General features: G+C 42.9%; 1 protein-coding gene across 1 annotated transcript in view; it reads right to left on the bottom strand.

The window, feature by feature from the left end:
- The window catches only part of FNDC7 (fibronectin type III domain containing 7), a 29,110-nt gene extending 3,450 nt beyond the window's left edge, over positions 1-25,660 (bottom strand). Inside the window, exons 1-11 of the mRNA XM_044236458.1 lie at positions 25,488-25,660; positions 24,956-24,974; positions 18,843-19,097; positions 17,847-18,107; positions 15,344-15,601; positions 13,090-13,344; positions 10,842-11,099; positions 9,221-9,475; positions 7,810-8,064; positions 5,879-6,139; positions 2,106-2,135 (exon numbers count right to left, since the gene is read on the bottom strand). Of these exons, the coding sequence (XP_044092393.1) occupies positions 2,106-2,135; positions 5,879-6,139; positions 7,810-8,064; positions 9,221-9,475; positions 10,842-11,099; positions 13,090-13,344; positions 15,344-15,601; positions 17,847-18,107; positions 18,843-19,097; positions 24,956-24,974; positions 25,488-25,562 (2,182 nt within the window). The 5' untranslated portion in view covers positions 25,563-25,660. The remainder of the gene's footprint in view (positions 1-2,105; positions 2,136-5,878; positions 6,140-7,809; positions 8,065-9,220; positions 9,476-10,841; positions 11,100-13,089; positions 13,345-15,343; positions 15,602-17,846; positions 18,108-18,842; positions 19,098-24,955; positions 24,975-25,487) is intronic.
- Between the last annotated feature and the right edge of the window lie 873 nt (positions 25,661-26,533).

The following is a 26,533-nucleotide window of genomic DNA, read 5'->3' as shown; positions in this document are numbered from 1 at the left end:
AAAAGTTGCACATGAATATTTCATAGTGTCATTGTGCATAACAGACAAAAGGTAGAAAAATGCAAATGTACATCAACTAAGAGATGCATAACCAAAATGTGGAATGCCAATGCCAATATACTAAAATATCTTTTTTGCCATTAAAGGGAATTAAGTACTGATACATGCCATAGTACAGATGAGCTTGAAAACATTAATGAAAGCGAAAGCATCCAGACACAAAAGGCCACTATTGTATGATTCTATTATATGAAATGTCCAGAATAGGCAGATCTGTAGAGATAGAAAGATCAGTGGTTCAGGAGCTGGGGTTTGGGAAAATGAGGAGTACCTGATTATGGGTATAGGGTTTCTTTCTTTTGGGGTTCATGTAGCTGTTCTAAAATTGATTGCGGTGATGGTTGCACAATTCTGTGGATATGCTAAAATCCACTGAACCGTATCCTTTAAAAGGGTATGTTCTATGTAGCATATGAGTATATCTCAATAAAGCTGTTTTACAAAAAAAAAATAAAATAAAAGACTTTCAACTCTGTCTTTAACAAAATCTTAGGGATGGCCTCCATAACACACCACTCGCCTCCTGCCAGGGACCCCCAAGTCACTTCTCTTACCCCTCTGGGGCTCAGGGGAAACCTGGTTGAATACTGTTCTAATACTGGACATAGTTTCCAAAAATGCAGACCCAGGCCTGTGTACATTTTTCACTGAAGACGAGGGCTGGCAGTCATGAGTCCTCTGGGAGTTTTTTAAAGTAATGTTTTATAATTTAGAAGTTTCCTTAGTTTGTTTTTAATCAGCTAGGCTGGCTTCCCAATAGTTGCTGGAAACAAAAACCTTTTAAAAATGAATGGGGCTTCTGCTTATTTCAGACCTGTGGTGGACAAGAAATGGAAAGCATGTGTCTTGCTGTCCTCTGAGAAGCAAAAGATCAGGAGGGGAAACAGAACAGGCAGTGGAAAGAAACTCCACACCCAGTTCCTGCCAGTGGAAGGAAATGTTGGATGGGGAGCCAGTCCAAACTGGGAGGCTCTTCTGGGGAGTTTGCTGATAGGAAGACTTCATTTTCACTCCTACCCTCTGAGGTCAGCTATGTCTGACTGGGCAAGTGGCTGTGTGTGTGTGTCCACCCTGTCTGTAGTTTGGAGTTGATAGTATTTCCTGGGGGTTTTCCCAAAGCCCCGAAGCAAGCAGGTGCCTAGAAGGCATGGCAACGAGTCCTTGTGAAGCGGCCCGTGCTACTCACGGGTCAGCATCACAGCTCTGTGGTCATCCCTGCAGCCATTCCAAGAGCAGCTCCATGTGCAGCTAGTAGTCTCCTAGCTAAGATCAGTCCTGAGCACAGCCAAGCAGGTGGTAAGGGTTATCCTTTGTCCAACTTCCCTTTAGCACCCCGAGTTTCCTCCACTGGGCATATCCACCCTTGCAAACTGGAAGCAGATGTATTGGGCTTTTGTGGGCTGTTAGCAGATTCCCTCTAACACCTGGCAGCTACAGGCATGGTCAGACATGCACTGTTGATGTCACTGGCATCACCTGGACCTTATTAAAGTGCAAAGTCTCAGATCCTCCCACACACACCAAATCAGAACCTGGTTTAACTAGGCCCCAGGGGATTTGTATGCAACATAAAGTTTGAGAAGGTCTGCTTGAAAGCTGTAGTTCTTGGGCTTGGCTCTGCTTTAGAATCACCTAAGGAGCTTTGAAAAATACCAATGCCCAGACTTATCCCAGACTAATTAAATCAGCTTTTGTGGGGATAAAGCCCAGGCATCAATTACTTTAAAGTTCTCGAGGTGACTCACTGTCCAGCAGGGCTGGGAACCAGTCTCAGAAGTGAAGGATGAAGTTGCTACCTCTACTGAACCCTATTTCCATTTTCCTGTGGGACCCTACGAGGATGAAAAGATTTCCGAATGCAAAGGAATTTGTCTCAACTGGTGGAATTTGAGGGGAGGCATTCTAACAAGGCAGAAAAGGTTGTGGGAGGGGAAGCCAAGAACCTCTCACATCACAGAAAGAGTCAGCTTTGATCCCTACTTCATTATGACACCCAAAAGAGCAACAAAAAAAATTTTGTTTTATCCATGAGAAAAATGACTTACCCATTCCAAGTGTACTTCCGGAGCAGGTTACTGTAATGAATAACAACAAAAGCATTTAAAATACATTAACTGATATATTCAAGATAGTGAAGACATTAAAAAAAAAGATAGTGTTGTTTGGAAAAAAAAAAAAAGATAGTAAAGATATAACTTAAAGAATAATGGGCTAGGGACACCTGGGTGGCTCAGTGGGTTAAAGCCTCTGCCTTTGGCTCAGGTCATGATCTCAGGGTCTTGAGATTGGGCCCCACATCCGGCTCTCTGCTCAGCAGGGTGCCTGCTTCCCCCTCTCTTTCTGCCTGCCTCTCTGCCTGCTTGTGATCTCTGTCTGTCAAATAAATAAATAAAATTAAAAAAAAAAAAAAGAAAGAATAATGGGCTAGTCAACCAAAAAATGAATAAGAACCAGCTTGAGTGATAAGAGGAGATAGCTACTAGCAGTAGGACCTTGGGCAAGTCACTTCACTTTTCTGTGTTTTAGTTTATCTGTAAAGTGATAGGAATTAGAACACCAACCTCATAAGGTTGTTACAGGGACCAATTGAGTTAGTATATGCAAAGCCCTTAGGATAGTGCTGGGCATATAGGCTCAATAAATATTAGTCATTAGTATCATTTACAGTATTATCCTAATTATCAAAGGAAGGCACTGATCAATATCACTGATATTGAAAAAATGAAACCCAGAAAACAAAACCAAAAAGTTTCCCTCAGACTCCTGGTTTTTACCACAGAGATGGGGCAAAAGTGCATTCCCTAACTTGAGTCTAGGCGCCCAATCCTTACTAATGTAGAATGACTGCAGCCTTTAGCTGGCATCCCACCAGAGGGTATCAGAGCTCTAGCCAACGAGGACTTCTGGTGGCTAACATAGGATCATAGGCAAACACAGAAACTCACTAACTCAGTAATTATTAAAATTTAAAATATATTGGGTGATAGTTATGTGCTACGTATCGAGAGTCCATAGATGACCATTTGTTAGGGAATATAACACATTTTCAACTCACAGTCATATGGTGTGGTAAAGTTTAAGGTGATATAGGGGTCATAAAAGAGGGAGCAAGAAAACTAAACCAGCCTCTAGAAATTGGAGAAGACTTCACAGTGGCTGGTGGAGTTCCCTTGGTGGAGGTGAAATTCCAGAAGAGAAGAGTACTGTATCAGCTCAGAAGCATGATATGGCATGGAGTAAGTGTGTGGTGAGGGTAGGTGTGTGAAAATGATCATGACCTGAGCCAAAGGCAGACATTTAACCAGCTGAGCAACCCAGGCACTCTTATTTTTAATTTTTTAATGTAGCTCCTAGAGAATTTAAATCTTTTCATATATGGCTTGCATTAAATACTATTGCACAATGTAGGTGTAGGAAGACCAGCTATGGACAAACTAGGAGGAGCCTTGAAAGTCATGCTCAAAGTACTGACTTTTATCTTATTGGGCAATGGAACACTTTGAGGACTTCGAAGCATTAAAGAAACACAGTTGGATCAGTGTCCTGGAATGACAACTCTGGTAATTGTATAGAGGCCGGCTTCAGCTCAGGAAGACAAGACTGGTGCCGTATTTTAGGAGAAAAGTGGTGAGGGTCTATCATACAGCAGTAGGTGTAAGAGAGAGAAGAGAAGTTGGATTTAAAAACCATCATGGGGGGCGCCTGGGTGGCTCAGTGGGTTAAGCCACTGCCTTCGGCTCAGGTCATGATCTCAGGGTCCTGGGATCGAGTACCGCATCGGGCTCTCTGCTCAGCAAGGAGCCTGCTTCCCTCTCTCTCTCTCTGCCTGCCTCTCGATCTACTTGTGATTTCTCTCTGTCAAATAAATAAATAAAATCTTAAAAAAAAAAAAAAACCATCATGGGGAGGGGCGCCTGGGTGGCTCAGTGGGTTAAAGCCTCTGCTTTCAGCTCAGGGTCCTGGGTTCGAGCCCCACATCGGGCTCTCTGCTCAGCAGGGAGCCTGCTTCCCCTTCTCTTTTTGCCTGCCTCTCTGCCTACTTGTGATCTCTGTCTGACAAATAAATAAATAAAATCTTTAAAACAAAAACAACAAAAAAAAACAAACCATCATGAGGGGTGCCTGAGTGGCTCAGTGGGTCTAGTGGCTGACTTTGGCTCAGGTCATGACCTTGGGGTCCCAGGATTGAGCCCCACATCAGGCTCCCTGCCCAGCAGGGAGTCTACTTCTCCCTCTGCTCCTCTCCCTGCAAGTGTGCTCTCTTACTCTCAAATAAATTTTTAAAATCATTTTAAAAAATAAAAACCATCATGAGGAGTACTTGGCTGGCTTAGCTGGAAGAGCATGCAACCTCTGAGTTTGGGGTTGTGAATTCAAACCCCATTTTGGTACAGAGATTACTTGAAAAGTTAAAAAACAACAACAATAACAACAACAACAACAACAAAGAAACAACAACAAACCAAACCATCATGAAATGAACAGTCCAGGACTTGGAGACAACTGAGATAGGGAGGGTGAGGGAAAAGGAAACTAACTCCCATACCCGAAACAAGGATGCCTGGAGGAAGATTAGAAATTGCAGGAGAAGATCAGGAGTTCCCTTTGGCCCTGAGGAGTTGAAATGCCTGGGGCACCTCCAGGTAGAGGTATATGAATATGATTTTAGGGTTAGAAGAAGAGAAGGGTTATAGGTAGAGATGTGGGAGTCTGGAAGCTCTGCTTTTTTCACTTATAAATCGAAGATAATAAAATCTGTTGAACCTAACTCAGAGTTATTTTGAGCATTCAATGAGATACTGAATGTGAAAACACTTGATAAACTATAAAACATGATGCCGATATGATGAAGCACTGTTACTGAGTGGAAGTCTTTTTTTCCCTGAAGGGCTGATCCTCACCCCAAGAACCTATTCCTGTCCCTTCCCATAGGGCAGTACTCTGGGCCAGCTTGTCCTGTGGACAAGATAATGAAAAAACAAGGAATCAGAGCATGACAGACAAGGGCAGCAAGAACACCGATGAGAGGAACGGGCCTGGTTCTGTCCAGGAGCCATCTGAGTCTTGTCACCTATACCTAACTGGGAATTCTAGATTCTGGTTATCAGTAAAGGTTTCTGAGGGTATTTATTCCTCATCCTGTGATCACCTATAAAATTCTAGGGCCTTATCCTCTCTTTTCTTAAAAAAAATTTTTTAGAAATATGTGAAAAATATATGACTGTGCCCTTGGCAAAGTAGCAGAAGGTGCTGGAATACAGGGCAAGAGAATTGCTAGTGTTTCTCTGCTAGGTCTGGTGAGACGGAGCTGCTGACAGTCTTGTTTTGTGATCATAGACTGCCTGCCCACTTGTATTTCCAAACCTAGCTTATGATTTACAAATTTATTTTCTCCCTGATCCTTCAACCTCTCCTCAGTCATAAGTCTGATCTTGTGCAAAGATTCAAGTCTCTTAAGTTCCAACATTTCAAGGTATCTTCCATTATCTCTGAGACTTTGTTAAAACTCTATTCCCAAGTCTCAAAGCAGAAGAGCATTTAAAATCTGCTTTACTATTTAAACAGCAAGCATCTGGTCCTTTTTCTGAAAAAGAAAGGCACAGCGAAGAGAGGAGGAGTGTCTCCGAATCATATGATAAGAAAGCACCACAATTCCAAAGAAGCTTGAGGTCCCAGTAGCCAGAATTCACGGGCAGGAAGTAACCATTTCACACCTTTTTGACTTTCCTACATAGCAAATAAATGGGATTGCTCTGAGTCTTAATTCACAGATTGAGTTCAGCATTACTTTTAAACAAAGGGTTGTAACTTGCTCTACCTGAATATATTTTTTTGGGGCAGAAAGTAAGCTTCAGTCCTGTCTCAGCAATTGGAGAGACCATCACGGTATATACATCCCCACAGGGTATCTTGGTGACGTCACAAAAACTGAGGCCAGCGCTTGGGGTGCATGTGAAAATGCCTTTGGAACCGTAGAGGTCAGTGCTGTAATTTGCAGAGCCCCTGGGGGCTTGCCAGTGGATCCGAATGCCATTCGGGCCCAGCCTGTATAATTTCACTCCCAAAGGGCAGCACGCACCTGAAGGATAAAAACAAACCAACACAAATTACTCCATCATCAGATAAACGTGCCCCTTATTACTCTGGGGAAACAATATAAGTAACCTAAATAATACATGATTAGAGCACTCTTAGAAGGGGTACTCAGGTTCTTTCCATGATTGGAAATCCATGTGTACTGGTGACATGGGCCATGAATTTTTAATAGAGAACAATGGTGAATCCAAACTCCCCACTGGGCAGATACGTATTGTATCTCAAACTGTGTGAGTCAAATGTACAGGATCTTTGTCAAGAGCTTTCATAATGCCCTGGTTCTATATGATTTTAATGGGATTGAATTTAAGTTAACTGCATTCTGCTTTAATTGAAAAGACCTGCTTTGCTGACTGAGCAGCATGACGCCTGGGGGGCGGTCACTTACAAGCAGTGACCCGGCTTTGCCTGTCCACACTGCATCTGTGCTAGTTTACAAGGTCCTTCTTTTTTTCTTTTCTAAATGCCTTGAGCAGGCCACACATTCTGTGTCAGGCAGTACTCAGTCAGGGTAACTCTGTAACTAAGATAAAAATGTTGTATAATGATTAAAAAATTCAGTTACAGATAATCAGGTTTGTTGGATTTAGTCTTTCCTTTTTAAAAAGGAAAAAAAGAAAAAGAAGTTTTTTACACGTGAAATGTAAGCAGTGGGCCATATGCCCAGAACTGGATATCAGGGTTAGAAGTTAGGCAGCAAAATCTAATGGACAATAATGGATCCAAAGAAAGTATGAAATAGCTTACAGGTATATAGCATGTTATAAATGCTTCCACGTTATAGTTATTTCTGTTTCCCTTACCGCCAAGGAAACAGAATCAGGGAAGATAAGGCAACACAGCTTATAAGAAGCCGTGTCTTTAGGCTCCTGGTTGAATCTTTCCACTGTCCTTGGGGTGGCAAATTTATATTTCAGCTCTCCCATCCCATACCCTGGGGGCAGATACAACTAACTGATCACTGTACTCCTTCTCACTAAAAAGGTATTTTCAGGAGTTTTCTTTCCTTTCCTTTCCTCTTTTCTTTTCTTTTTCCTTTCCTTCCCCTTCCTTCTGTTTCCTTCCCTTTCCCTCTCTCTCTCTCCCTCACCTTTCCCAAAACAGGGCTCCAAGCAGCCACTTCAGTGGACTAGAATCATACAAGAGAATTTTATTTGCCAACCCTGTACCCCTTCTACCTTCCTCTGCTATTCCCTAATGATTTGGTCTTTGAAGACCAAAGAACAAGATCCAAAACTGTCAGTAGACAGTGTTCTTTCAGCCCGTTGAAATAAGAAACCAGAGAGGGGGTTGGCATGGTTTAGAAGAGAGCGGTAATAGCATAATATAATGGGAAGAAAGAACTCAAGCCAGAGTGTGTGTCCTTGATGCTTTCTGAAAACTCTGCCAGACTGAGTTACTCTGTGCTGTCTGTCCTCCCTTCGGGAAAAGGATACCTGCACCGCGTTACCAAGGGCATCAATTCACCAGCCACCAACAGGAGCCTCTGAAGCACTGAGGCTCTAAGTCAAGAGGAAAACTGTAAACATTTTAGAAAGTAATCTGAACTGATAATTCTAGCTACATGGAAGGGCAGCATCTTTTTAGATGAGAAGGAGGGGCATGTGACTGGATTCACAATCACCACAGAGCTGGAGTTTAGAAGTCACTCACTGGAGGAATAACTTTGGTAGGTGCAGTCCGCCATCAGCCCCGTGGCACTAATCGCTTGTAACGCCACCGTGTAATTGACGCCACAGGAGATGCATCCTAGGAGGCACTGGGTTTGATGGGTGAGACACTTCGACTGTCCGGTGTGTGACTCTAGAACTGTCACATAGGTTTGGGCCCCAGTCCCAATAGTCCAGCTCACGTTGATGACTGACTGTGTGACCTGAGTTACTGTCAGACCAGCTGGACAGCACGGCACTTAGGTGGGGAAAAAGAGAAAGAATTGGGTATTTATTGTGGAAAATGACCAAGAATGGTATTTTGTCTGTATTTCATTCAATATCCTAAATTTCTCAAAACCTTGCATTGTTAATCAAAATTTCCTTTTGTTAAGCAAAATCTCATTCCTCTGATATGTTATTTAACATCAAGTATACATAGAAGGTGCTTTCCTCAAGAACATGGAGCACTAACTAGCTGTAGGTAACATGAGTTCCAATTTTTTCCAGAACAAGGAAGAAATACTTTGTTGTTGCACAACCTTAGCAATGTCAGTTGCAAATTTCAAAGCAATGACTTCATTCAACTCTTCTCTCAATATAACATTTCATAGCCTCTACAATTAAATGTATTTTGCTTTTTTCATAGTGCGTAATTGATATAAAAACTTGTAATATTTTTAGCCACCGAAGAAGAGCACAGCAATTCTCAATTCTTAGGGGCCCATGATTCAGGATCTAAGATATCTAGAATCTTCCTGAGTATTGGACATCATCTCTGTTCTGCTGCTTTTTACATTTCAACTTTTATAGTCTAGAGTGCTATCCATTGTACATGAGAGAAAATAATGTCCAAAGACTTTAAGTAATTTGCTGAATTTGCCTCACGCCCTGCGCTATGAAGCAGGAACAGCATTCTCTTATCAAGTCCTGACTATGTATCAGGCCCCGTGCTAAGTGCTTGCAGCATTAATATTCACACCCCGCTGCCCCTCCAAAGGAATTCATGATCCCCCTCTTACCAATTAGAAAACTGAAACTCAGAAAAGTATTATATACAGAAAGACTTGAAAGGGCTGAGCCAAAGAAATAAAAAATAAACCAGCCTATTTGGCCACTTGCTCGTTGTTTTGGGAGATGATGTCACAGAGGAATAGAAATTCAAATCCATGTTTTGCAAAGCCCATCTATTCCTCCTTGGATGTTAGCGTGGGACTATATTAGAGTCTTCCGATGCTATTTTTACAGAAACCGTGTCCCAGGATTGCAAGGTTTATTTTCTAAGACTCAGGCTGTTTATGAGTTTAACGTGTTTCTATCACATGCGGGTTAGATCAGATGAGAATGTTCACAACTCAGAACCATATCTAAGGATCACACCGAAGTCAGCGTTCAGGCTGGTGGTTGCTGCCTACCTGTTTCAAGGGGCATACTGTAGCTGGGCAGGCTCCGCCCTGCCTGGGTTTCGGCTACTGCAGTGATGGAGAACACCGAGCCACAGGGCAAGCCCGCCATGGTGCAGGACTGTCCCGTGCTGCTGCACCAGAACAACCCCGTCTCCCCTTGGGCGGTTACTGTGTACGTGGCATCGTAGTTAGTGGATCGCCAGTGCACGTTAATTGTGGAGAATGCATCCTTTGAAACATTTTTTATCTCGGGACTGCAAGGAGCTAAGAGAGTTTAGATTATTCACTGAAACAGTGTGAGTCAAAAATAGCAGGTGTGCCATTTGGTCTAAAACTGATCTTTCCCCCAAGTGAAATCATCAGTACTTTCTTTTTTTTTTTTTTTTAAAGATTTATTTATTTATTTATTTGACAGAGAGAGAGAGAGAGATCACAAGTAGGCAGAGAGGCAGGCAAAGAGAGAGGAAGGGAAGCAGGCTCCCTGCTGAGCAGAGAGTCCGATGTGGGACTCGATCCCAGGACCCTGAGATCATGACCTGAGCCGAAGGCAGTGGCTTAACCTACTGAGCCACCCAGGCGCCCCACCATCAGTACTTTCAACCAGACCAAGCAAGTAGGCCAGATTCATAGAGGCTTTGTAGGGAAGCATAGTCTTAGGTTCCTATAGTGTTGGGTTCACTGGAAAATATTTCTTAAAAATATTTTCTTTATTTATTTTTGAGAGAGAGAGCGTGTGCGAGCACACAAGTTGGGGGGTGGGGCAGAGGAAGAAGCAGGGAGCCCAGTGGACTTAATGCTGGTCCCAGGAACCTAGGATCATGACCTAAGTGGAAGATAGATGTTTAACCGACTGAGCCACCCAGGTGCCCAAGAGGCATTTTGAACTCTGTAAGCAAAAACTATTAAGACAAACATTTGGGATCTTGGGGCACCTGGGTGACTCAGTCGGTTAAGCATCCAGCTCTTTTTTTAAAAGTATTTATTTATTTATTTATTTATTTATTTGAGAGAGAGCATAAGCGGGGTGGGGGGGCAAAGGAGAAAGGGAGAGGGAGAGGGAGAAGCAGACCCCTGGACAAGTGGGGTTCCTGATCCCAGGACCCTGAGATCACAACCTGAGCTGAAGGCAGATCCTTAACTTACTGAGCCACCCAGGTGCCCTGCATCCAACTCTTGATTTCGGCTCAGGTCATGATCTCAGGGTTCTGAGATTCAGCCTCACCTCAAGTTTCGAGCTAGGTGTGGAGCCTACTTAAGACTCTCCCTTTCCTTCTGCTTCTCCTCACTGCAACTCTCTCTCTCTCTCTCTCTCAGAGAGAAAGAAAGACAAATATTTGTGGGCTTAACCTTCATGGTGTGAATACAGGCAAGCCCCCCAAAAGTCAGAGGAACCGAATGGCTGAAGTCATCACTGGGGAAACCTTTCACTCTTCCTATGACCTCCTTTTTTGTGTTCTTTTTCTTCCCACTTCCACTGTTCTACCTTCTCTTCAGCCTCTCTGTATTCAGACAGGGCCTCTACTGGTCCCCACAGAGTTGTTTTATGGTTCTTACTGAATGCCCATCCCGAGGGGTATAGCTGGGGTGAACTGTTCCAAGGTCAGTGAAGGAAGTCATAGCTGCATCATACCTGTGGTTATCAATCGGGAAGTACAGGACATATTGCTGCCCCGGGCTTCACTGAAGGAGTACACTGTGACGTTGTACTTGGTGTCACACTCTAGAGCTGAGAGGGTGCAAGCTGGAGCAGTGTCATTGCACTCAACCACAGTGAACCCGTCTACAGCCTTGGTTTCGTAAAGTTCGGCACCGCGGACAGGAGACCAGACGATCTCTACTCTGTCACTGGACACCAACACAGGGTTGATGTCAGTAGGACAACAGGGAGCTGAAAGCAGGAGCAGAGAGAGAATGGAGGTCAGTAAAGGAGCAATAATGTCAAAGGGACCTGACCTCCCTATGCCCAGAGGCTTTGCCACCGCTCTCCTAAACTGCTGCAAGAATCTCCATGGGGCACCTGGGGGCTCAGTCAGTTACACTTCTGACTTTTGATTTCAGCTCAGGTCATGACCGAGCCGGCACTAGGGTCCTGGCTGCGTGTGGAGCCTGCTTAAGATTCTCTCTCTCCCTCTCCCTCCTCTGTCCCTCCCCTCCCTGTCTTAAAAAAAAAAAAAAAAAAAAAGAGAAAGAGAGAGAGAGAGAATCTCCTACAGGTCTGTCCAGCTCTGATCTTGGCCTAACACCCACTACAGAGAGGATAATTCCCCTATGCATGTGATGTCCAAGGTCATTGCAAGCTGCATCCAGTCCACGTGAACTATGCCTCCCCAATACTTGCCACACCAGTCTTCTCCCTTTTCTTTCTTTTTTTTAAAAAATGATTTTATTTATTTGAGTTTTATTGTCTCCTCTGTCATACAATCCAAACTAATCTCCATTTATAGATTATAATTGAAATTAAAGACCTTAAAATTAAAAAAATGTTTTATTTATTTAAGAGAGAGAGAGAGACAGCATGAACAGGGAGGAGGGGTAGAAGGAGAGGGAGAAGCAGATTCTCCGCTGAGTGGGGAGCGAGAAGTTAGACTCAATCCTAGGACCCCTGGGATCATGGCCTGAGCCACCCAGGCACCCTCACACCAGTCTTCTCAATTCCCCACCCCACATATGCTCTCATTTCCCTATGCCTCAAAGACTGCTAACTCTATACTGGGAGTGCTGTTTCCCTCTTTTGCATGAGAAAAATCATAGCTAGTCTAAAGACTGATCCTATCAGTCTTCTGACACTAACCAGATGAAACCGAGGGCTGAAGGAGGGGGGAGCACCATTATATTAGCAGATCTTAGAAGAGACCCTACATTATATCATGGACAGATTCTGACAGATGTCTAATTTAGCTTGGATTTTCTCCGGGATGACCTTGCCATACCTACATTCCATCCACCCTTCAATATCCAGGTTAAGGTCACTCCTTTTGGAAGACCCTCCTATGCTCTTGGGACTTGATTGGTAGCCCTTTACTGCTCCATATTCCAAAAGTACCAATTATTTGATTCCTTCATCTTGGTAAAATTTATTGTAATCCTGCTAATAGTGTTATTTACATAATGATATTATAGTGTTCTTATTTGTCAGCATGGTTAATTGATTTCAAGTCACTCATTCCATTCATTCTTCAAAAATCAAGCCTCTCTTTAGGCTAATCACACTATGATAAGCATTAAGGATCAAGAGGTAAATAAAGCAAGAAGATCCAAGTCTAGTAGAGGAGAATAACAGTAATAAGGATGCTAATGAAAATACTTTGCATTGTGCTTCAGCATATACAAAGACCTTTTCATACTCATACTCTCACTGCGTGTCCCATTTTGCAGTGGAGGATACTAAGAAGCTAACAAGGTATATGTCATTATCTTCATTTTGCAAGTGAGTTAGTGGTCAAGTTAGACCTTAAACACAGGAGCCGTGCTGCAGAGCCTTCCACACCATGCCTTTGCAATTGCGTCTCTGGTTTTGGATCTTGGGGAAAGAATGAACTCTTGAGACGGGAGGACTGCTTCCCCTTCAGCACCCTGTGCAGGGTGCTGAACACTGAGTAGATCTTGGTGGAGGTTTTAATTTTTCAAAGGAAGTGGGAATGACTATTTTCTTTGTTCTCTTTTCACTCCTAAGTCTTTCATTCTAGCCAAGCTTGAGTCCAGGAAGCCAAAATTTCCTGATCTGGAAAGAATGTGAGAGGAGAGATTCTCTTTCTATTCTTGGCCCTCGAATGACTCCCGGGTGGTCTATGTAGGTCAATTAGTGCAACAGTTGATCTATGCAGCTGCTGACTTTAGTGACCTCAGCACTCCCTTTACAAGCATCAAGGGTAACTTACCTGTGGTGTAATTGAACACATCGCCCAGAGGACTCTGCCCTGCCTTGTTATAGGCAAAAACACTGATAAAGTAAGTGAAGCCACATTCAGATAAGAAATTGCACTGGGTGAGGGAGGTGTTGCAGTGAACTTCCAAGCCATCATCGCTCTTCACAAAGACCACGTAGTAATCGCCCAGATCTACATTGGACCAAGCCACAGACAGGTGGCCTGGAGGATCTTCTCGGATGGTCACTCTTCCGGGGGCACAAGCAACTAGGAAATGGTACATAATGAACAGCTATGAGAGTCCTGCAGGAGATTTTCTTTGCATCTTTGCAACTGTCTGGAATACAAGGAATAAATCAAATAGCATGAGCACAGCAACGAGACGTTCTCACGTGTTATAAAACTTATCTCACACAGTACATGTTATAAAACTTATCTCACACAGAAGCAGACACGGATCCTCTTGGTTAATACTTTCCCCGTTTGCATGTGAAGGCAACGCCAGAATCAGCACAGCGTGAAGGAAGGAATTCAAATGAAGCTTATTCTTTCGAGTTCTATGCTTTTAAAATCTTGGCCATCTCTAGTGGCAATCTTCCTAAAATATACTTCATAATTCGGGAACCCAGGAAACACATAGCACTTTCTAAATATAGTTCTTCTATTGATCAGTGTGGGCCGTTCCCACGATGCTGACTGACTGTTTTTTACCCAAGGCGCGGTGGTGTCTCCCCACCATCAATGTGCAGGATTCCTTCCACGGTGCTTTACCCCAGCCATGCATTAGAATTAACTTAGGAGATTTACACACTAGTCATACCCAGACTCCATTCCCAGCAGCTCCAATTTCACTGGTCTTGGGTGGATTTTTTTTTTTTTTTAAACTCCCCAGGTTCTCTTAATGTGCATCCAAGATTGGGGAACACTACATGGTTCTTTCCCTCATGAAATGACTGACTCAATCTGCTGTGCTTTTGAAAATGTATTCTTAGGGGTGCCTGGGATGGCTCAGTTGTTAAGTTGTTAGGCCAGTTGTCTTCCCAGGGACATCAGGGTCTCTGCTCAGCGGGAAGCCTGCTTCTTTCTCTCCCACTCCCCCCTGCTTGTGTTCTCTCTCTCTCACTGTGTCTCTCTCTCTGTCAAATAAATAAAACCTTTAAAAAAAAAAAATAAAAGAAAGTGTATTCTTATCTCTTCCTTCATGCTCAGCTCTCCCGACCCCATCCATAACCATTTCTAATGTGCCGTCCAGAGTAAATTAGAGCTGTCAAAAGAGAAGTCAAGTCACCAGGTATGCTATCCATGACCATAATTTAACAGAACCATAAGAAACTGGATCTGAGGACCTGGCTGTACTTTTCCCCTGCGAAATTCAGTGCATCAGCTTGGGGATGGCTCTTTTCCTCTCTGTTCAGAAGCCTTTTACACTCAGAGTGATACAGCTCTGACTGTTGGGTAAAGTGAACATTATTGTGATTATCTACATTTTCTTTGGCTTAGAGGACTAACATTCCATAATCCTGGGCTTGAATCCTAGCTCTAGCACTTATTACTGGTATGCCTTTGGAAAAATAGTTCATTTTTCAGACCTAAAATTGTTCTGCCTGAAAAAGGAGCTAAGAGAGCCCACCTCATCGAGATGTCATGAAAATTAAATAATATAATTTATTGATAGTGCCTGGTACATAGTAGGTCTTCACTAAATGCTAGTTCCCATCACCAAAACATACCGATGTTTCTAAATTGAGGAGTAAACCTCCACATAGGTAAATCTTTATTCTCTGGTAAGATGAAAATGGGAAACACAAACTAAGAATTATAGACCACCCATCTTTATCTTAAAAAAATAGCTTCCCGCCACCCCCCCCCCAAAATAGGTCCCACAAGGTCTAGGTCTGTGAAGCATAGGGTAGGAAGAGGCTGTTATCCATACCACACAGTTAGAGCTGTGGATCACTCCAACTGGATCTTAGAATGTGTATGACTTTACGAAGGATAAAGGAAATTAATTAGTGATAGACTAGAATAGGAGCCAGAACTCCTACCAATTTTCAAAGAAGTGCTGTTTCCAGTGCCTGCTATCTGGTGTCCCTATCACATTATTAAAACTCATTAGAATGTCCAATTCAATGCTTTCATTTAGACCAGGCTTTCATGTTCACTGCTTCCAGAGTGTTCTGGAACATCATCAGGTGATTCTTTGTTTCCCTTCTGGCAGTCGCCCTGGGTCGCCAGCCCTACAGTGATCTCACTGTTGTTTACGTACCAGTTTTAAGGGCCTCCGCAGAAGTTGATTTGCTAGAACCAGCATCATTACTCGCTAAAACTGAAATGAGGTACTCAGTGCCACACTGGAGTGAAGAGATGGTACAGGCATTGAGACTTGTATGACAGATCAGCTCCGAAGAGTCACTCAAAGCCATCACGGTGTAGTTGAAAGCTCCTTCCGTCGGGGTCCATGAAACAGAGGCTCTCAGAGCCCCACTGTCAAAAGAGACTTGAATGTTGGCAGGAGCCTGAGGACCTAGATTTTTGAGAAATAATTACGATTGTGCAGTAGCCTCAAGAACCCAAATAAGATTTGGCCTAACAGCATTGCAGAGCTCAGAGGATGAGGCACTATGACAGTAGGAGAATTGCTAATGTTTAGAGCATGACATTAGGATTTAGTGTAACACATCTGCATTGACTGTGCAAACTCATGACTAGTTATGTGACTTTAGCCATGGTATTTAGTCTATTATTTAATTTTTTATCATCTGTAAAATGGATCTAATAAGATCAGACCCTAGCGCAAATAGGTGGTAAAGAAGCATATTTTGAATGAATGATTCATTCACTCGGCACAACAAGTGACTGGATAATTAAATGAAATTATAAATGTGAAGGCCAAAAAGGCCATGTAGGCATGTTATTATTAAGTGGTAGGTCCAATATTCTATTATTGGTTGATGTGGGTGAATGAATTGGGCTTCAACAACATCCCTTCTTTACCTGTCATTATTTATTTATTTTTTAAAGATTTATATAGTTCTTTCAGAGAGAGAGAGAAAGAGCACAAGTGCAGGGAGGGGCAAAGGGAGATCCTCGCTGAGAATGGAGCCTGATGCAAGTTCCATACCATGACCCTGGGATCACGACCTGAGCAGAGTTGGCCGACAAATCAAGAGTTGGCCGGTTAACTGATTATAGATTAGTCTCTACACCCAATTTGCGGTTTGAATTTATAATCTCAAGATCAAGAGTCATATGCTCTACCGACTGAGCCAACCCCTCCCTTTTTTACTTTTGACACCTGCTAAGACTTTTTCTGTAAGAGCTTTTAGATTATAACTGTTTCTAGAAGACAAGACTTTCATTCCATTCTAAATCAAAGGGAAGGAAGGAACGTATCAAGTGTGATGGTCACACATTAAGGCAGTCATTTTAGTGTCTCCCAAAATACTTCCCTCTACATTCTCAGAAATATGCCTTATATTTTTTTAGGGTTAGCCTCTTGAAAAAACTTGAGGAGTATCGTCTTTGGCTGGGAGGAGAGAAATTGGTCTCAGTTGTCCAGAATCCGTGCTATAATGAGGGCCACCTGGCAGGCATCAGAGACCTCCTTGCATAGCATATGCAGCACCTTCTGGACCCAGGGAAGGCCCTGTTTGAGGAAACAGACTCAACTCTTGCTCTGCAAGGCAGGCACCTGCCATGTTCCGCCTATAGGCCATCTTCACAGGACCCTTGCCCTGTTTCATAGTTAGCTTAGCTGAAGTCACAGATCTGCTCTGAGATAATTCTAGGCCTGAACATAGTAAGGGTTGCCTACAGTATTTTAGGACAACCAGCCCTTCCCTTGTGGGGCATGAGAGAGGCAGGAAAAATGAGTAGAGTACTGGTGAGCTGTCAGGGGTTGACCTGAGTCCCCTCAAAACTCCTATGTTGAAGTCCTAACCCCTAGGGCCTCCAACTGTCATCTTATTTGAAAACGGGGTCATAGCAGATGCAATCAGTGAAGATGAGGTCAGGAGGGTGGGCCCCGTCCAATATAACTGGTGTTCTTACAAAGATGGTTACTTTCGTGCTCATTTCAGCATCACACGCACCAGAACTGGCATGTTATGGCTTAGCATGATCCCCGCACAAGGATGACACGCGAAATCATGAAGGGCTTCCTAAAAAAATAAAATAATAAAAAGAGGAAGTCTGGGCACAAGCGTACACTTCCAGGGAGACTGCCATTGACTGTGAAGGGTGAGGTTTTGAGGAATATATCTGAAACTCTGATTCGCAGCCCAGCATTAAGTACCGTAACAACAGGAACTTTGTTTAGTTTGCTGCTGGGTCTCTAGAACAATGCCCACTCAAAGTTACAACACATTCACTAAGTGTGTACTGAATAAATGAATTCCTGTTTGTCCCAATTCTTTTTGTGTATGCTGTCAGTCTGAACCTAGGAAGGGTATGGGAGACTGGTAAACCTATCCACAGGCCATCTCTTGCTGTGGGAGATCAACAGTGCACGCTTGAAAGTAAGCTAGCTCTCAGGGAGGGAGAAGTCACACTCTGTATATTCTGAGCGGCATGTCTTTATACACGCAGTCAGCATTTAAACTACCAAGGAGGAACAGTCAAGGCACTATAAATAAACTCATAATAAACTTAAATATCTGCTGCCAGCTGCTCTGTACTTATCATTTAACACCACTCCTGATGGCTACAATGCAGAGCCCCTCTCATTCATCAAGAGGGGGATTGCTGGGGGCTGAGCTGGAAGTCCTTACTTGTTCTCTGATTGCAGGTGGAGTCATCCCCAGGGGTACCATTGGCATTCCATGCGTAGGCCTTTATGGTGTAGAGAGTCCCAGCTTCTAAACTGCTGAATGTCAAGGAGGTGTTTGTGGTATTCTCTTTCCATATTCTCCCCAAACCATTCGCTCGCATGATGGACACAGAGAATGCAATTGCCATATATACAGCTTCCCACTGCACAAGGATGGAGTCTGGACTTGGAGAGCTTACTTCTAGAATGGGTGCAGCCAGTACTACAAAGACAAAACACATGCATTTGCAGTGGAGGATAATTCAAATTTAGGAATAAGTAATTTGAAGTTGGTCTTCCATATTATGAAATAATTATTTGCTTTGAAGGATTTACAGCACAGTTCCATTCAATAATGGTTATCTACATGTGTATTAATCATAAATGACTTGGCAGAGGAATGGGGAACAGAAAAACTCTAGTATTAGGCATTAGTTTCAACTGGAGTTTTGTAAGAAATTATAGAAAACATCCTTATAATTACAGTATAACTCAATGGGGAAAATGATGGTTTGTAATATTATAATGTGCACACAACCTTTTAGAAATATGCCTAGGTACAACTTTATCAACTCAGTTTAAGTCACGCTGATGACAAACTCTAAGTGTTTTTATTTTAAGTAAGACAAAATGTAGCAAAATCCCTTTTATGTGTTCTTTATTTAGCACGGTCTTTACAGATAACCAAGATTAAAAACAGAAATCCATTTTTCAGAGATTTAAAAGCAGGGATGTTCTTAAAGATGCCCAGAAATGGGTTTTCGTTTCCAAAGCATCTGGAATTTAAATACCACCTCCCCCACAGATATCTGAATTGCCAAAAACACCATCTGGTGGCTTTCACCTGTGGGCCCCAAATCGTAGGCACTCGTGTGACGCTAAATTATACCATGTACTTGAAGGTTCCATATAAGTGATTAGGTCACGAGAGCTCAACAGGGAAGAAGCATCCAGCTACCTGTCTTTGCCTGCTTCGGAGGTGATGGTTGGCTTCTCCCAGTGGCACTGATGGATCTGATGGTGATTTGGTACAAGGTTGCAGCCTTCAGGCCTGTCACAGTGCCTGGGGAATTGGCCACCATAGTTTCAATGACAGTGTCTCCATCTTCAGCTGTGAGGAGGTAACTGGTGGCCCCCGGCACTGTGGCCCATTCCACAGTGATACTGTTGCTGATTTTTGAATAGGCCTGGTCGATAGTGGGTATTTCAGGAGCTGAAAAAGATTTGGAAGATTTTATGTACTTATGTATTTATTTATTTTAGAGAAAGGGGGGGAGAGAGCATGCATGAGTGGGGGAGGGTGGGAAGTAGAGGGAGGGAGAGAATCTCAAGCAGACTCCACACTCAGCTGAGTCCTACACAGGGCTCCATCTCACAACCCTGAGATTGTGACCTGGGTGGAAATCAAGAGTCAGACGCCTAACCAACTGAGCCACCCAGGCTTCTGTTGGAAGAGATTTTGAAGTTGTACATTAGCTAGGATACCTATGAAGATGACTTCTTTCATCATTTTACTTCTCAGACTAAGTCATTTTCATGTCATCCTTTAGACATAAACTTTGTCCTCATTTTCTTTTCTTTTTTTAAAAAAGATTTTATTTTAGGGGCTCTTAGGTAACACAGTCAGTTAAGTGACCGACTCTTGGTTCTGGCTCAGGTCATGATCTCAGGGTCCTGGGATTGAGCCCCACATCAGGCTCTGTGCTCAGCCAGGAGTTTGCTTGAGATTCTCTCTCTCTCTCTTTCCCTCTGCCCCTCCCTCTGCTTGCACTCTCTCTATCTCTCCCTCTAAATGAGTAAATAAATAAATCCTTTTTTTTTTAAAAGATTTATTTTATTTATTTGACAGAGAGAAATCACAAGTAGATGGAGAGGCAGGCAGAGAGTGAGAGAGGGAAGCAGGCTCCCTGCTGAGCAGAGAGCCTGATGCGGGACTCGATCCCAGGACCCTGAGATCATGACCTGAGCCGAAGGCAGTGGCTTAACCCACTGAGCCACCCAGGCACCCAATAAATAAATCCTTTTTAAAAAAAGGTAGGTTTTTAAGTTTTTATTTATTTTTAGATTTTATTTTTAAATAATCTCTACACCCAATGTGGGGCTCGAACTCACAACCCTGAGATCAAGAGGCCCATGCTCTACCGACTGAGTCAGCCAGACACCCCTGCCCTTCAGGATCAAGACAAAACAGAGAAAAAGAAAGGCAGAGCTATTCTCCAGAAGAGAGACAGAAATCTCAAACCTGTCATTCAGGAACAGGATTTCAAACAGATTTTTCCCAGTTGCCTCTAGGATATTTTGTACTTTTTGTACTTCTAGAAGAGTTAAATCAGAGTCGGGCTAAAAGAGTGGGACTCCTGGCTGGTTCAGTCGGTGGAGCATATGACCCTTGATATTGGGGTTGTGAGTTTGAGCCCCACATTGGGCATAGAGCCTCTTTAAAAAAAAAAAAAAAAAGAGTGGGGCATGATTGTGGGAAAGAACTCCGAGAGGAAGGAGAGAGTCACCGAGGGGCTTTATTCTAGAGGCTTCTATTTCTGGTTTGGCACTCTGTGAATTCCTGGACCTGCTCTGCCACCACTGGTCTTCCCTCCCTTCCCCTCTCCTATGCTCCACTGCCTTGGCCTGATGGTGAGGGTCCCACCTCTGCTGGGGCTCTGTCTCCATCTCATGTACTTGCACATTTCCCACAGGGATTTTAAACTAAATAGAAGAGGAAGAATTGAGTTGCTTTAGGATAGCTGGATTATACTTCCACGATATCAAAATAGAATCATTTTTAGATTCTTCCGTATAAAATAAAAATAAACTTTATTCTCCCCTTCTCCATCAAAACATCTGTTCTGGCTTAAGAATGAGATACTGTGGGTGTGCCTGGGTGGCTCAGTGGGTTAAAGCTTCTGCCTTCGGCTCAGGTCATGATCCCAGGGTCCTGGGATCAAGCCCCGCATCGGGCTGTCTGCTCCGCGGAGAGCCTGCTTCCTCTTCTCTCTCTCTTTGCCTGCCTCTCTGCCTACTTGTGATCTCTGTCTGTCAAATAAATAAATAAATAAATAAATAAACGAATGAGATACTGTGGTCCCTCCTCATCAGGGCCAGGCCATGGTCTGTCTGAGGGATATGAATGTTTATGTTAGGAGTGTATATAAGGCATTCCTACACTTTGGGGAAGGGGTAGGAGATACAGGCATGGTGACAAGATTTACTAAATTGCAAAAGTCCACAGACACAGAACATGCCCCGTGTATAGGAGGTCCAAGTGGAAAGAAAGGTCATATAAAAAATAGCTGGTTTTAAGTTTGGAACTGGCACCTAGCCTTTTCTCTTCAATGATGCTGCATCTGCTGGGTAAAATTCCTACATACCAAATTCCAAACTAAGCTATAGGGCAAAGAGGAGAAAAAGTAAATACAGACCACATGTGTGATTTACCAGTATCAACTCCCTCCCCCCAGCAGACCCTACCGGCCGAATCCCTATGGGCATGACACAGACAACCTTCTCTTTTTGCACCAATAGCCCAGAGAGTTGGCTTTGGCAGCAACTCAGAAATAACCAGGCTTCAAGATCGAACAAAGTCTCCACTGTGCACTGGCCAGACATTCCTTGAACATCACCCAGGACTCCTTTGCTATCAAAAGAGAACTATGAAAGTTATATATGCTGGGGAAAAGTTGCAGACCTGCGCATCTTAGGCATTTGCCAACAGAAGGTGACTCTGCAGAAAGCATCCATGTTCCCTCTCCCCCACTACAGGATAGAAAGCCCCAGCAAGGGCTGCCTGGGTGGCGCAGTCAGTTAAGCATCGGACTCTTGGTTTTAGCTCAGGTCATGATCTCAGGGTCAGGGGATCCAACCGTGTGTCCAGTTCCGTGCTGAGTCTGCTTAAAATGATCTCTCCCTTTTCCCCTCCCTGTCGCACCTGCGCTCATTCTCTCTAAAGTAAATAAATAAATATTTAAAAATATATTAAAAATTTTAAAAAGCCCCAGCAAGGGCCCCCACTTCTATCTCTCCCACACATTCATCCCTTTTCTGCTCCCACTTACTTGTCCTGTGTTATCTGCCTTCTTTCCTCTAACTAACTTTGTGAGATCTCTCAACTCCTTTTTCCTTTGTCCCCGTGGTTTATCTTATCTTCTGTGTTAGTTAGTGCTTCACGCTGGAATGGACTAACTTCCTGGAAAAATGACAACCAAACAAGCCATGGAAAGACAAGGCCTGACAGTGGATTCACAGAAGGTTTGAGAGGCCTCTGAAAGGATAGCACGACACAGATTATCTCCTCACGGGCCCACCAAGGGGCCTGAAGATGCCACAAAACTTGACCGTTTGAAGTGAGCTGGGAGAGGCACCTTTGCTCAAGAGCCATAACGCAGGAAGCCAGTGTCAGCAGGATGAAACACAGGTGGAAGCGGCCCAGAATTTGGATCCAGGAACTCCGGCTTGGAGCCCTGGCTCTATCATTTACTTCTCTCTCTCTCTCTTCTTTTTTAATTTGACAGAGAGACACAGTGAAAGAGGTAACACAAACAGGGGCAGAGGGAGAGGGAGAAGCAACCTTCCCATAGAGCAGGGAGCCCCATGCGGGGCTTGATCCCAGGACCCTAGGATCACAACCTGAGCCAAAGGCAGACGCTTAAGGACTGAGCCACCCAGGCGCCCCTCTGCCATTTACTTTTGCATGGGAACATGTACAAGTCATTTAACCTCTAGCCTCTGTTTTCTCCCTTGACCATGCAGAATATTAATACTATCTACATCTTAGGATATACTTTAAAATGCAAAATATTAAAAAAAGTGAAATATCTACATTTTAGGATTATTGTAATGATTAAGTAAAAGTGTGTGCAAGAGCACTTTGAAAGGTGGGGAGGGTTAGTACGTGTGTGTGTGTACCAAGACAAGTAAGTTTTGGGTTTGGAAGAGCGGACCACATGGTATAGGACAAGTGCCAGGGAAGATGAAATTCTGGGGAGGGTCTGGGGTAAGCACAGGAGAGACAGATTGCCTGTGGTTCTAGGCAGGATCTGAGCAGTAGCAGCAGTGAGAGGTCAAGACCTCTGTACTATGTTTCCATTAAAGAGATGAGAAGCCCGAGCGGGATGGGTAAGGCTCTGGAAGTTAGAAGCAATTCTTCCCTCTTTCTGAGTTCTGTGTTTGGCCCACTTACTGCTTTGATGAAAGAGGTAACTTTATTCTCCAGATTTGCAAGCAATCACTCTGATCAGTGAAGAGTGAAACCCTTTGCTTCTCAGCATCTGTACATTCTACCAACTCAAGGAGGTCTAAAGTAGCTTGGTAGCCCTTTCGGCCAGACAAAGATACAGAGCCTACTCCAGAGCCCAAAGAGAACCATAATGCACGTACGCAGAAGGAGACCTCCTTTACAATGTCAATAAAATACATTCCATTTATTGGAAAGCCAGGTTGAATCAATTAACAGCATCACCTCAGCCTTCCCCATTCTTTCTCTCCAATGGTGTGGAGAATGTGGGACTTAAAAGGGACCTGTTCTGAGAGCTCAGTGTGTCCCTTGTGTCCTGGGACATTCTATGAGGCAGAGAACTAGATTTTGTCCCCCTAAAGGCCACTTCTTTAAAAAGTTACTTTGTATCTGGCCAACCAGTCCTTTTCATTGCTTCACAGGCCTTCCTGAAGGCTTCTCTAGTATGAGGTAAGTAAATAAAAATAAAGCATGAGATGATTTTGAGAACTTACTACACATGCATAGATGTTATAGGTCAGTCATACATAACTATGCCAAATTTTAATATTTTATTTATTTATTTATTTTTAATGTGCCTGATTTGGGGGGGCACCTGACCTTCGGGTTGTGAGTTCAAGGTTCACATTAGGGGTAGCGATTACTTTAAAATTAAAAAAAAATTTTTTAAGATTTTATTTATTTGACAGAGAGAGAGATCACAAGCAGGCAGAGAGGCAGGCAGAGAGAGAGGGGGAAAGCAGGCTCCCCCTGCCAAGCAGGGGCTCAATCCCAGGACCCCGAAATCATGACCTGAGCTGAAGGCAGAGGCTTAACCCCCTAAGCCACCCAGATGCCCAAAATAAATGGGATTTTATTTTTTAAGATTTTATGTATTTATTTGACACAGAGAGAGGGATCACAAGTAGGCAGAGAGGCAGGCAGAGAGAGAGGGGGAAGCAGGCTCTCCGCTGAGCAAAGAGCCTAATGTAGGGCTTCATCCCAGGACCCCAAGATTATGACTGAGCTAAAGGCAGAGACTTAATCCACTGAGCCACCAGGTGTCCCTAAAAAGTTTTTCTCTTAAAAAAAAAAAAACACCCAAATTTTAAGCTGCCTTATTTGTATTTCCTTTCCTATGATACAGACAAAATAATAATTGTTCTCATTTTAGTTGAATTGCCATGAGACATTTTTGGTGATATAATCAATATTACATGGGACCTCCAGATAATCAAAATCTCATTGAATATACATTTCCTTTCAGGGGACTTAGATTTCTAGAATGGAGGAGCTAGGCAAGTTTTCTAGAGATACTTTCTTTGCCTTCAGTCTTTTATTCAGGAAAAAAGATACAATCTTTTTAAAAGAAAGCCTTTTTTTCTAGCTCTGAGTTATCATTTTCTGTGTTTTAAGGATGCACTATTAGAAGTGTAAAATCCTTTCTTTTTAAAATAGAGAGTCTTGAACTTTTCCTCAAAAAATTTCTAATTTTCTCCTCTAATTTTTCAGAAGACAAATAGAAAAAATTATATAAATTAGATTCTATACTATTTATGCTTAAAACTATTTCTTTGACTAGACTGATAATCATCATAGTATTTTACTGGTGGCTACATGTATTTGAGAAAATCCATGACTATATGACCTTCCATCCATCTCAGTACTCAGTAGGAATATCTTATGAGAACTTGTAGGTTTGATTCATGTATTTGTCTTACCAGCTGGACTCACAGTGTGGGTGCTCAGAAGATGTTGAATATTTTTGCTGGTGTAGCTTTTCTATTTCAGGCTAGCTTAAGAATTAACAATGGAAATTAACATAAAATACGGGGAGAGAAAGCTTGCGTTTCAAAAAATCTTACCTGTTTTTGCTGAAGCAACCTGAAAAGGAAAGTTTATAAAAATTAGAACCATGAAGAAAAATACCATTTGGGGAGACATAAAACATAAATCAGAGCAGTAATAAATTTATCACAACATTATAATACATAATGTGAGCAATATGTGAATCCATACAGAGTATTTATTTGCACAAATAATTTCCCGAACTCAAATCTACCACAAAGGAATCCTAAATAGAATTTAGAGGCTGGAGGCAGATCACATTACTATTTCATTTTTCTCCCTGGATCTGCCTATTGAACTGAGTCAGTAGCTGCTGACAGATTTTACAGAAATCTTTGTTCTTAAAATATAAGGATAATCTTGCTTTCTTTCTTTAGTAAACTGCATTAAATTTCAAACATGCAAACATGTAAAATCTTCCTATGGTCCAAAGGTATTTTGTTTTCTATCTCCCCACTCGCAGTCTCTCAAGAAAAAGAAAAAGGTAATAAATGTCTTTTTTTTTTTTTCCCCGTAAATAGTTGCAGGTAGGTCGAAATGTGAACTCACCATTTTAAGACAGATAAGACTGAATCCAATCAAAGACCAACATTTCTTAGGTCCACCAGCCATCCTGTTGGACATAGAGCTCACATGGCACACAACAGAGTGATCAGGGTCCTCTCTGGTTCCCAGAAGAGCAGCACTGTTGGTCTCTGGGCTGCCAGGGCAGCGATCCTGGGAAGTAGCTCCTCCCCTTTAGTGTGCTGCTGACCCATTAGGGGGGTGGGGGGGGTGGGGGGTGGGGGGTGGGGGGGTGAGGGGGGCTGTGTTTGGAGACTGACAGGGACTGGTATTGTGAAGACTGAAAAAAAGAAGAGCTGAAGAAAACACCACCAAACTGGCCAAAAGCTACTGTAACCTGGGTTTCAAGGTAATGTGTAGAATGTTTTCTTCATTTTTTTAAAGTCATTTTTAAAAAGGTTTTATTTATTTACTTATTTAAGAGAGAGAGAGAGATGTCAGACAAGGGAGGAGCAGAGGAAGAAGAGCAAGCAGACTCCTCCCTGAGCAGGCAGCCTGAGGGGCTGGATAAGGGGCTCCATCCCAGGACCCTGGGATCATGACCTAAGTCAAAGGCAGACACTTAACCCACTGAGCCACACAGGTGCCTGCCTCACTCTCTTCTTTAAAAAAGTTTTTTTGAAGTAAAATTTTACAAAGCTGCATAGAAAACTTGATATAATGGAATGACCATCCTAAACTGGGAGGTCCTGACTAGTTTTTTAAATTCTTTTTCACCTTTATTTTGTCTTTCTCATTGTTGTTGTTGCGGTACAACGTGATCAGTCTGCAGTTGGAGCAATTTGGTGCAAAACTTCAATATCTAAGATGAAAGGTCAGGGCCTGGGGGGCAGGGGAATTGGAGAGATGTTGTTTAAGGATATAAAATTATAACGAGTAGATAAATAAGTCCTGGGGCCCTAATGGACAGCATAGTGATTATAGTCAATGGTATTGTATTATGAACTTCAAAGTTGCTAAGTGACTAAATCTTAACCATTCTTAACACACACAAAAAATGATGAGTATGTGATGTAATAAAGGTATTAACT

This window comes from Neovison vison, chromosome 2, assembly GCF_020171115.1.
Source record: "Neovison vison isolate M4711 chromosome 2, ASM_NN_V1, whole genome shotgun sequence".
Lineage (NCBI taxonomy): Eukaryota > Metazoa > Chordata > Mammalia > Carnivora > Mustelidae > Neogale > Neogale vison.
Note: the sequence above shows the minus strand (reverse complement) of the source record. Positions and strands in the feature narration are given on the sequence as shown.